Raw genomic sequence first — 12355 nt, 5'->3', positions numbered from 1 at the left:
ATAAATCAGAGATACTGGACTTTTGTTACTTGGCTGTCATTGATGAAGTTTATACTCTAGCCCAGAGATAATTTTCTAGGAGTTTTACAGTGACAGGTAGAAAGGGGAATTCCTGAAACTGCACCTATATTTGCAGAGCTCTTAACAGTAATTTCCTGAAGTTACAAGCAACACAAGCAATTGATTTATCTTGGAAATATTCCTGTTCTGTTAGTCTGAAATAACTCTGTTGACACAGGTGTTACTGAAGGCAGAATTTGCCCCTAGACGGCAAGTTTGTAAGATTTCTACTTATCCATTATTTTGTTATTTTCAGCTTTTCTTCTCCCCACAGCCAGCCACTTTACTCTTGGAGTGTGAGAGGGTTGAATTTTAAGGATAATCTTGTCTGTGTTTTTACTTAGCCGAAAAGACATTGAGCTAGGACTGTGACCTTTGCACTTTCTTCAGTCAATAATTTCTTAACATTAATTTGAAACAACTTTAAATAGACCCTCTATGGACCCCCACCTATCAGTTAAAAGGGGAAAGAAAACTTCTTAATTGCACCAACGGTACATATAGCTTAATACACCTTGAGGTATGAAGTTTGCACCAGTGACTAGTGGCTGTAGTTAGCAGGTGGATAACACTGGTGTTAGACTAGACATAAGGAATCTGGCTGGGCCAGTCACTAGTACATTTGTCTCGTTTATCATTCCACCATCAGTCCTACGCTTTTTTAGGAGTCAAGTACATGCTACGTACTTTTTTCTTTATGGTGGTTGTACTGGAGTAAAATTACTTCCATATTGTGAAGGTTTTAGAAAGTGTCAGATAATGATTGTTTGTTTGTTCTGGCCTGGTTGATAGTACCCATTTGAAATTTCAATTAGTCATTTCATGATTACAAGTACCCATTTGTATGTGTTTATCTTGTCACTGAAACAGTGAGGAGAAGACCGAAGAGTTGGTGAGCAAGTCTGTTCCTGTTAAAACCTATTATTCATTCTTTTCTTTCCCCTCCCACTGCAAAGAGGTCTGGTGGTTTCTCTAGTCACCCCAATTCTAGCACAAAGTCATCATTCACCATCTGCTCCCTGTTTATCAGCAGCATGGTCACTCACAGGTGACTTGGTGGCTAAGCATAAAATCTATAGAACACTTACAGTCCTTCTGAGTTACAGGATCCCCAAAATGACTCTCAGAACTCAATTATTTTAAGGATTTGCTTCATTGTCACTGCAATATGCACAGCATAACTGCTGCTGAGGAACAGTTGGTCATATTGAACCCCAGGATTTTGGAAAGCAAAAGACCTCATCTTTATTGAACTTATAACACAATAAAACAGCATATTACATCAGTGATTATAACTCATTACAAGCATAGACTAAACAAATTTGGCCACAAATTCATATTAAGCAAAATGACTAATTGATTTAACTTGAGAATGCAGCATAATCACAGTCTCCATCACTGGTCTCTCTTCATTTGCACTAGATGGAGAAGCACACATTTGTAACCACCATAACCAAGGTCTGTCTTTACCTGACACCACTTTCCTTACCAAATGATTTTTGGAAAGTCTCTGTCTTCCCCACTTCCCAGCAGCCTGATGCCTGAGTTTGCAGTAGTCCAGTGGGACCACTGGCCCAACCACTTCCAACAATAAAATTTCTGTACACAAACCAAACAAACCTTGGCCCGTTATCTTTAAGGTATACATAGGGTGTAGCTATAGACCTCTACTGAAACAGAGGTTAATGGAGAGCAAGCAAAGCCATCAAAGAGCTGAGCTCCTCTTTGCCTATGGTCCAGGCAAGGCCAGCCTAACAATTGGTGGTGCCCTATCCAGAGTGGGATTCCATACTAATAGAAGGAGGGAAATCAGGCAGAGTTTCTTCTGGAAGGGGCAGACTAGTGGTGAGTTTATAGTATGAATGAGAGGGAGATGAAGCCAGCTCATGGGTCACAGAGCATTCCCAGTGGCTTCTGGCTTTATTTGTGTTTAAGATTGGCCCTGGGTCATTTTTTCTATCGATAAATTGCTCAGGCCTGGCAAAGTTTCCTCCTTTTTGCCTTTTCCTGCACATAAAACTGGGAAAGGACATTACTTTAATATAAAAGTTTTTAAATTTTTGAGACACTGCAATGATATACAGATTGGGTGTTTACTACGTGATTATACTGCTGACTTGCTATCATTGTAGTATGATTGTTTTGAACCTTTGGAGTTCCTCTCCCAGCCCTGTCGAATTTGTGTGAGTGGTCGGTCTATACACGGGAATATCAGAACAAATTTAATGACCAGGACAATGCATGGAACAATGAGAGAAAGCATATATGCTGCAGGAAGATACCATCTATACATTGAAGGGTACAAGAATCTCTTCCCACCGTAGACCAGTGTATGTGCAGTGCACAAAATCAGTGTCACGTATCCCAGTTTGGACTATTGGGAGAGAAAAAAAGAGCATCGGTTAAGATTGTAAAATAAACTTTACAGTAAATACTATTTATAAACTATATAAACTATTGGGATATAACCAAAATTGGAAATGAACTGAGACTGTTTAGGTGAAATTGATTTATATTCTTAACCAAAGCTTTTTACTTCTCAAAATGTTTGCTTGGCAATTCTGATAATTTTTACCAGGTCACACCTACGTCCATCTGGTTGTAATTTTCATGAAAATTGGTGAAAATTAATCCAGAAGCCCTAGCTCTTTAGAGGCCATAGTGATAGTCCAACAAGAGTTTTCATATCATTTGGGTTTCTTCAATACACCAAAGCTTTCTTGACAGTAGACTCCCCACCCCCAGCCCCCGTAGCCCAGAACGGGTGCATTGAAGCCAACCAGTGGCTGCAATGCTTCCTATGAACCAAGTGCTAACAGTTATCAGTGTTGCACTGTCACCAGGGTTGTACTCTTTATACCCACATGATATTCTGTGCCATGGGTTTACCAGTTTTGCTTGCACATGAGCTGGACCTTAGAACAGGTGACTCACTAGAGGAAAGGCAGGCTCCCTATAGGTGTCCAACATGGAGTGGGGAGGCAGGATTTGTAGCAGCAGGGATGGCTGCTAATGCAGCCAAACAAGATGTGACATGCCCCACTGGCTCTCTGATATCTGGTGAGGTAGGACTAGCAGTGTGGATGGCCCACATCTTTGGGACGAGCAGTGTCAGGACGAGTGAGCAGTAGGGGTAGATAATGCGGTCAAGTGCCAGATGAGTGCCATTGACAGACTTACAGAATTCAAACACAGAGAGCGGGAAAGGGTCAAAGATGGAGTAGAGGCATAAAGGGGCTGAAGAGGAGGAAGAGGAGGCAGAAAGAACAAGTGCACATGAGCAGAGGCAATTTCAGCCTGGCTAAGGTTGGCACTTGATGGCATTATACAAAATAAAATGTTGATACTTTGTGCTCAAAAAAGTTCTCCATCGCTGACCACCTCAGTGGACTAACCATTTTACAATTTATATAATGAAACCGTTTTGTAGCCTTAAATTCTTTTCCATAAATGGAGCATAAACTTCTCATCTGACTAGGATGCTATAAAGGTGCAGGCAGTCGATAAGCACCCTTTGCAGCCCAGCGTGACGCTGCTGGAGTGCCCCACCTAGATTGCCCCCAGCAGAGCAGCAGTAGATTTCAGTTTAACAGCCCAGGCAAGAAGAAGCAAACATTTTTTTTAAACAAAATACCATATCCCCTTTTAAAAAGGCTTCAGCCCAGGAACCATTACAACAAATAGCTCGTCAGGCCCTGGTTCAAGCTGCCCAAATTCCACACCCCAAGTCTCTGAATCAGTTCCAAGTCTCTCTCCTAGTGCCTATAAGAGCAACTGTCATTCACTTCAGCCTACCTGACACCCTGTGCTTCCTGTTCCTTTTATAAAACTCAACCCTGCCAGGGCCTCTTTGATTATTCCCAGGCTTTCGGCTCCAGCCTGTCCCCTTAAAGGAACAGTACCTTTTAATCACACACTGCATTCCTTTACAGATGTACAATAGCACCAGTACTACTACAAATATGTAAGTCTGGATTTTCAAACCCCGGGACCTATGATGTCCAATTGCTGTGTTTGAAAATGAGGTAAATGCGGCAATAAAATATGAGCTAACTCTCTCATCCTCACCCATATGAACATATTTTTGGCTAATACTTCTGATTTTCAGCCAGTCTCTTGTTCTGGGGGATGGGGCATATTTTGCACAATTCCTTTTAAGAGATGCTTATGGTCTCACAAAGATGAGGAGGGAAGGCTGTGTTGCTTATATGGAGAGTCTAAAGAAAAGCTACCTCCTGCCAGACAGAGTGCATCATTTTATGACAATCACTTAGAAAATCACCACATTTTTCCAGTGTTGAGAGGAGGAAATGGATTGTTAATATTGACTTTTCATTTACGAAACGTCAAAAAGTGGCAGTATAGTTGCTTGTATGTTATCTGAATATTGTTGGCACTTCACAGTGACAATAACTGTCAATTTATTTAACACAGTGAATTTCCAGACTAATGCTAACTGAAATTTCAACCTGGAATAAATACTTTGAGTCAAAATAATTAGTGAAAGAACATGGGTTTTTAATCAGTGGCTGAATATTTCAGGGGTTTACTCAATGTAACTGATCACTCTGTTTTGTACAACCATCTTCTGAAAGCAACAAATTTGTCATTGCAACTTCTCATTTGTTGTTTGGAAGTTCAGGGTTTATTTTTACTTTATGTAAGTGGTGACCGCAGTGCCACCATCATGAGCTACCAGGGAAACATGAAAGTTGACAGAAGAGTGCAGGGAATATAGCAGAGAGAAAGGACATGAACTTAGTTTTTTAGTTGAAAGAAGGTATATTTCTCACCTGTACAAATCGAAATTCTCTCCAGTTGACGCTGTTGCTGACAGAGGGCAAGGAAGTTATTCCCAGCAAGACAAACAGAAAAAATCCCAGGATGCCTAAAGCCACGTAAGAGTCACTAATCCAGCCGTTAGTGTTGTTAAATGGATCTGTTCTGTTGTCCTTTATCTGAAGAAAAATATCACATATACTTTAATAGTGCAGTAGCTGCATCTCCAATGGACAGAAAAATGCCCTTTAACATGAGGTTTCCTTTAAGGTGAACTGAAAAGGTTTTTGTAAATAGATTAAAACAATCTGAAACAGCAGACCAGCTTGTCTCCTGAACAGAGCGGGGTGTTCTGAACTGCCAGCATGCAGGGCCTTCCATAGCATGTGCCACGCAGAGGCAGCAGATACAGTGTTGCATACAGCCATGGCTGATGCTTCCATTTAGGCGACCTAGGCGGTCGCCTAGGGCAGCAGGATTTGGGAGGCGGCATTTTGCCGCCCTTGGCGGCAATTCTGCGGCAGGGGGTCCTTCTGCGCTCCGGGTCTTCGGCGGCAGTTCTGCAGCGGGTCCTTCACTCGCTCCAGGACCCACCGCCGAAGTGCCCCGAAGACCGGGAGCGCGGAAAAACCCCTGGCGCCGCTCCTGCATACAGCCTTAGTGTAGCATTAATAAAGCTTTGTAACGTGAACATACATTTTGATGACTGCGGGAATGTGGTTATTTTTAAAAATAAGGCCTGGCTTTCTGCATGTCAGTAAATGTACCACTCTCAAAGAGATATGCAGAAATATGGAACATGTACCTCAAAATTATTTATAATTCATATTTTTCTGCACCTGTTGTTAATCACTACACTAGCCAGAAGGAAGATTGAGATCAGAAGTCCCCCATTTAACCACAGCACCAGTGATCTTTGGAAATACAGATGTCTAGAGGAAACACCAACCATACAAAGAAATTCAATAGCATAAAATCAATACAAATATGACCTTTGACATGAAATTCTGAAACTCAACCTACAAAACAATAGCATACATAAGTGGGGTTGGGGGGAGCAATGAACAGAAACTTACCTGAGAGATGACGTAACCATTTAATCTCCATCTTACATAATAGCGAATAGGGATAACAAGCGTATACAAAACATGTAGAAAAGCAAAAACCAAGGCTACTAATCCAAGCTGTTTCCTACAAAGCATCCATTTGTCCAGCCAGTCTGGGAAACGACTGTATTTTGTACCTCTGTGTAACTGGAGAATTGCAGCAATTATGCCGGGAAGGTAAACCAAAGCAAGAAGGATGAGTGCCACTATGGGGCAGACCCGATTTGGAATGCTAATTGCAATAAAAAATGATAAGTCTTTGTTTTCATGTATGTAGGGGTAGATTACATCACGAATCAAACTGTAGAAGAAAAAAAATGCGCTTAGGCCAATAGCCAAGTAGATGGGAAATTTCCACATTGGAAAGAGTTGCAGTGGGTAATTTTCTATCTCTTTGGCTGCCAAGAGAGAGCCTTGATCCAATGGTGTAAGACCAAGAGTCCGAACAATATCCATCACCATTTGTTTGGCTTTGTTGTCATCTCCACAGACAAACACCTGCAATAAAAAGAATGGGCTTTATTTTGACAAATCTTTGGGACAGTCTTTACTATTGACCTGTATGGGTATAAAATAAGACCTTAAAGTTGATTGTATTTCCAAACTTTCTAGAAATCATTGGCTTTCTTGCCAGTCTTTGATGCAAGGGTCAAACAATAACATGCTCCGCTACTGAGAATCAGAATCAGAAGTAAAACCTTTTCACTGGAGAGGTGGAAGGTTTAAAGTGAAACAATCATATATATGAAAATAGCAAAATATAATACACTTAACAATGATATTTAGCTCGAACTGTTGGATTTTAGCACACGCTTTGGAAGACAACTCTGTCAAGCAATTTATAAACACAATTGCATCTTACTGGTAAAGGGTTCTCGGGGATTTTATATAAATGGTCACAATTTTCCATTTTTGCACCACACATATAAAGCAGGGATTCCCAAGGGTTCCAGAGCAATCAGGATACAGGTAATAGGAATATAGATGACCTGTCATTAAAATAAATATTTCTCTTCAAGGATTCTGAGAACAATGTAGAGGGAGCCTCTCTCATATGGGTATGCAGGGTAATAGAAAAGTGTACCCTCACCAGCCAATTACCATGTGCACAGGGCAGCCAGAAGGATGGTGGGAGGGAGGAGGGTGTTTTGGGAAAGACGATACTCATCTTGGAGTCTGGAGAAAAAAAGCAACCTGCTCTCATTCAGACCCACAATAAGGGGATTTTTGGAGCTTCTGACCATAGTGCAGCCTGAAGGGAGCTATATCTGTGCAGAGATCAGCCTGGACAGGAGTACAAGGCACCAAATCCGTGGCTCTGCCCTGGCAGCACAAAGCAGGTTTAATGATGGCTTAAGTGACCAGTTGAGACAGCACACGGCGTAAGGGAACTCTGATGGTTCCTGGCTGTCAGAGCAGTCCCTTGGGGGCAGTTGCACCTGGAGCAGCTTAAAGTAACCCCTGAAGTTGCAATAAGCTGCTTCTCAGGCCTAGCCCAGCACACAGTGGACCAAGGGTCAGAGAACCATGAAGACGGCTAACAAACTTCATAGTTCCTCCAGCCATCCCAAGCTGCCCAAGTATCGGAATCTCCATGCCCTTCTTGCTCCCTGCACATCCCCACAACACTTCTGAACTCTGGATAAGTCCAATCTTGCTTCTGAACTCTGTGGGAAGGGACATATCTGCTTCCACGCTTATCCACTACCTGAAAGTAGCCAGAATGGAAGTGTGATTTACACAACTTGATATTTCTTCTCCACCCTACATTCCTTTCTGTCTCAGTTCTCCTCCTGCTTTGTCCAAGTTCCCTCATTATGCTTCTTCCTCTCTTCTTTCCCTCTTCTCTTGATTCTTTGGCTCTTTCTTCTCAATTCCTTTCCTTAGTCTTTCCTATCTTCAGCTTCCTACAACCCTCATTTCATCCTTGTCGTCTCCCTCTTTTTGAAGTTGCTCTTGCTTACTTTTGTAACTTACAAACATTTTTAGATGATTTTAAAATCCTCCCAACACTGTAGATACATAACAGCAGTTCCCTTCTCTGATCTCTGTTAACATCTTCCTGCAGTTTGGGGGTGAGGGACAGGTGCTTAACGATCAAAAGACAGGGAAAATCAATGTTTTTTAAATGTTGGGGATAGAGATTTATTTCTAGGCTAAGATCAAACAATCATATTTGAGCATGAAAGGATTTTTTTTAGCTTAGTTATTTGACTGAACACAGGGGATCATAATGAAAGTTGCATCTGAACCTTGTCTGATACTTTTCTCCTTATTTACATCTGTATTTTGCTGTACTGTTCAGAGATTGCCATATGATATAATTTGCAAGAAGCTCTTGTTCTTTCATCTTACCTGTCTGCTTGCATCCAACGTGCCTGACTGCAAGGCCCATGCTGACACGGTGTTAAATGCTTTCACTACCTTAGCGCCTGGCACCAGTTGAGCAAGGTATTCAGCATTGGATTCAGGATATTGGTTTATTTTGAGGTTGTTGCTTACATCCACCAATACTTTTCCATGGAGAACTTCAGTTAACTCTGTGAGGAAGTTGTAATGTTGTCTCTGAATTGCTACAATAATAATGTCAGCCTTCTGCGCAGCTTCTCCATGGCTCAGCACCTCTGTGCCTTTGGGAATCAGACTGGAAGTCTGTGCATTTCGGCTTCCGAACACTATGGAGTAGCCACACTGGAGCATTTTATACCCCAGAGATCTTCCAAAATCTCCTGTTCCAAAAATACACACAGTCTCTTTTTTATTAGGAGAGTTTTCAGCAAGAGGGATCATGTTGGAAGAATTTTTCTCCATATCTAAAAAACAGTAATAGGGAAAAACAAAACAGGAATACTTTGAAAAGGACAAACTAGCATGGTGCTTTGATTATACCAAAATGTATATTAACGTTCTCTTTGTTTCTTGGACCATTTAGCAGGAAAGTCTAACAATTAACACACATTGTCAGAGGGCTTACTGTGCCGTTTTATCAAGAAAAGTAAAGTTAATTTCTCTCCATGGGCTTATAGCGCCCTACCTTTCCCTCAGCTGATAGATGCAGACCCTAGATGTGGAAGAACTGTTTCAGTTCTCTTCTCTGAGGGGAAAAGGGGGAGAAGGAGCAGGATATAGAGAGAAGAAGGAATAGTATTTGCCCCATGTTTCTGGGTCATTTCTGCTTACTTTGTTGACAGAAATAAGTTAAAGGGGAACTTACCAAGAGAAATCAGAACCTGGAGGCTCTTTGCAGGAAAACTCAAAGAAAAGACATCACAAAAGGAGCAAGCTGGGAACTCACCTGCCCTACTCAGTGTTTTATTGTTATTGCTCTTCAATGCCAATGTGTTTTATTAGGAAAGAACCCCAGGAGAAGGGACTACTGAGGTACTGGGCTACTAGAGTGTATTTCCTTTACTTATAATGATTCTATTATAAGCAATGTATAACTATTGATCTACTAGGTACTTATATGACCCACTTCACTGTAATATCTAAGTGCCTCACAATCTTTTTTATCTTTATTTTTTATTTGCATTGTGGTATCACCTAGGATCCCTAGTGACCAGGACCCTACTGAGTTAGATGTTGTACAAATACAGGACAAAAAGACAGTCCTTGCCCCAAAGAGCTTACAGTCTATGTATCCTCTCAACACCCCTGTGAGATAGGAAAGGATTATTATTTTCATTTTACTGATGGTGGACTGAGGCGCAGAGAGACAAAGTGAATTGCCCAAGGTCATGCAAGAAGTCTATGGCAGTGCAGGGAATTGACGCCAGGTCTCCTGAGTCCCTGGTAGAGTCCTAACATGCCACCGTCCTTTCTCTATGAATCTATACATACTATACAAAGGAAACCTATTCAAAGGGACCCATAAGTAGAAAGTTCTAAGAAGCTACTATTTGTATGCTCTGTCATGTGATCTACATTGTGCTTCCTTTGGACATGTTTAAAAATCACTCTATGCTGGGTATGCTGATGTCCTGGGAGACTGTGATGGGGTGTGTACCCCACAGGCCCTGAAAGGGTTAATGTGAGCCTGAGAGGTCAGTTATGGTACCTGGCTGCACTTGGAAGGAGAGCCAGGCTTAATGGATCATGAAGCCCAGCTGGGCAGGAGCAGGCTGGTTAGCATAAAGCCGGGAAGATGAGAGCAGAAGAGGGCTAAAGAGGGGGGAGTCTTCAGTCACTCTCTGGGTACAGAGAGGTGGTGAAGAGGACACCCAGGGGGGAGAATAAGATCCTAGCCCTGGAAGAAAGGTCTACCCAGAGAAGTTACGAGGAAGAAAGCCTGAGAGAGGCTGGATTGGAAGAAGTCCAGGGAAACAGCAGCAAGGAGTGGGACTGCACAGGCCATGGCTGCTGGTTATACTGTTCCTGTTCCTGTACCCGGAACCCAGTGTAGAAGGAGGGCCTAGGTTCCCCTACCAGCCACTGGGAACATGGCACGGGACCTGGCGATGTGAAACGGAAGACTGTCTGAGGTGGCATCTGGACAGCTTGTCTGATGGGACTTTGTTACCTTGAAAGGGGAGGACTATACAGTGACCGGCTGGAGGGACAAGTCACCAAGAGGGAGTACCCTGAGTCACAGAGAGAAAGAGGGGCCACAATATGAGCAACTGACAGAAGGGGTTACAAGACACGGTGAAAGCTAATTCCCAGATACCGCTAAGGAGGTGCAACTGTGATGAGTGAACCCCTTTACATAGACGCAAATGAGAGGAAGGCTGTATAATTCCCTCTTATGGATATTCTTATATTTCAAAGCAGAATAGCAGCATCTGTAATACTGATTAATTTCTCAGAGCCACTACATAGTAAGATGCAACATTCCTTTTTTTAACATATTCTGTACTATAAACTGGCGGATTGACCTTGTTCGAAATATGGCAGTATCCCGTTCAAATCTTCCAGGGCCTCCAAGCTTAAGAAATCAGAAAGCTGTCACTGAGTGAACTGTGTGGCAGTCATGTCCTCTCCTAACTGAGATTTGAATGGAAATCAAATGGCTGTTTCTATGTGACATGCAGAATTAATTAATATTATAAACATTTTATTCATGAAAGCTACAGCAATAAGAACCAAATCTACAAAGTATCTCCAGTGTTCTTTAAAACAGAACACCAAACATTTAATTCGCCAATGATTGTTTGGGGCTAAACACTTGCCCAAATGATCCAGCAAGCAATGTTCTGACCTCTAGAGACCTTAAATATTGTTTTCTGTTTATATGCCTCCAATTACAGGCCAAGCACTCACAAAACTAAATGTTCCTCTTGTAGGCCTTGCCATATGATTCTTGAGAACTGGAGAAGGAGGGATTACATAACTGAATTCACCCACATCTGAAACACAGGACAGGTAACATAGTCTTTTACAACTCTTCAGGGTGACAGTAATCACATTTGGGTGGCTATGGCATAGTATAGTGGTAATAAACTGTTTTGTAGGAACAGAAAGTATAAGAGGTATTTATAGGCTTATAAACAGTGCACTGGCTTGAGTCAGAGAGCAATGATGATTAAATGACTGTATTTCTGGGCCCATCCTGCTCCTAATGAAGTCAATGGGAATTCTGTCTTTCACTTCAGTGGCGGCAAGCTCAGGTCCCAAAAATGCCTTTAAGGAAGGCTGTCTGTATGCCTTTTGCTCTATAGCACACTGGGCTCTTCTCTCTTTCATCCCTTTCTAGAACTCTCCATTCCTCTTCCCCTAGAGAGAAGTCTGCAGAATTTTTTTTTTCTTTGCTCTACTATTTAGGGCCCTATCCAACAAGGTGCTGACAGCCTCCTATATATAGGGTTCTGAGCATCTTCAGTTCCTAGTTAAGCTGAAGTTGAGGTTGCTCAGTACCTTGTAGGATTGGGCCCTTAGAGCTGATAGGCCAAATTTTGCTGGCCTCACTCTCACAACTAGTCCCATGTCATGCAGTGAGGCCACTTGCATGAATAAAGTAAGGAGAATTCAGCCTTGTTTGTTAGGAAATACTGGGTGTCAGACATAATGAAAGATGATGGTGCTTATTATCATCACCGTAGTGATTTGATGGCACACAAATACCAGAGATAAATTAGTCAGTAGTTAATGTCTTCATAGATATCGTACATTGTTAAATCTTATTTGCTAACTTTGTGTAGTTTAACATTTGTTCCTGCAACACATAATCCAAGAATACAGCACTGTACTAAGTGATATGGAAAAAGTTGGCTTTGAAGCTACAAGCCATCTGTAACTTGCCTAGTTACAAGAACAAATATGGAAATGAAATGAGTTGACTTCCATCTAACCCCTTTTCAGTCCTATTATTCCCTCAAGCTTTTTGGCAAAATTTAGTAAAATTTCCACCTGTTGCTGAATTGGCTTGATTTTTTTTTTCTAGACTGAGGTTTATGCAGGGGTGAAAGTAAGAT

The 12355-nt window shown here is 41.8% G+C and overlaps 1 protein-coding gene across 2 annotated transcripts in view; it reads right to left on the bottom strand.

The window, feature by feature from the left end:
- Positions 1-1255: 1255 nt before the first annotated feature.
- STEAP4 (STEAP4 metalloreductase) overlaps positions 1256-12355 on the bottom strand; it is a 32598-nt gene continuing 21498 nt past the window's right edge. For both annotated transcript variants that reach the window (XM_054020532.1, XM_054020531.1), the window contains exons 2-5: positions 8301-8758; positions 5916-6443; positions 4854-5018; positions 1256-2434 (exon numbers count right to left, since the gene is read on the bottom strand). In XM_054020532.1, the coding sequence (XP_053876507.1) occupies positions 2165-2434; positions 4854-5018; positions 5916-6443; positions 8301-8756 (1419 nt within the window). In that variant the 5' untranslated portion in view covers positions 8757-8758 and the 3' untranslated portion in view covers positions 1256-2164. The remainder of the gene's footprint in view (positions 2435-4853; positions 5019-5915; positions 6444-8300; positions 8759-12355) is intronic.

Source organism: Malaclemys terrapin, chromosome 2 (genome assembly GCF_027887155.1).
Source record: "Malaclemys terrapin pileata isolate rMalTer1 chromosome 2, rMalTer1.hap1, whole genome shotgun sequence".
NCBI classification, from domain to species: Eukaryota; Metazoa; Chordata; order Testudines; family Emydidae; genus Malaclemys; species Malaclemys terrapin.
The sequence above is the reverse complement of the archived record's forward strand: the minus strand, read 5'-3'. Positions and strand labels throughout refer to the sequence as shown.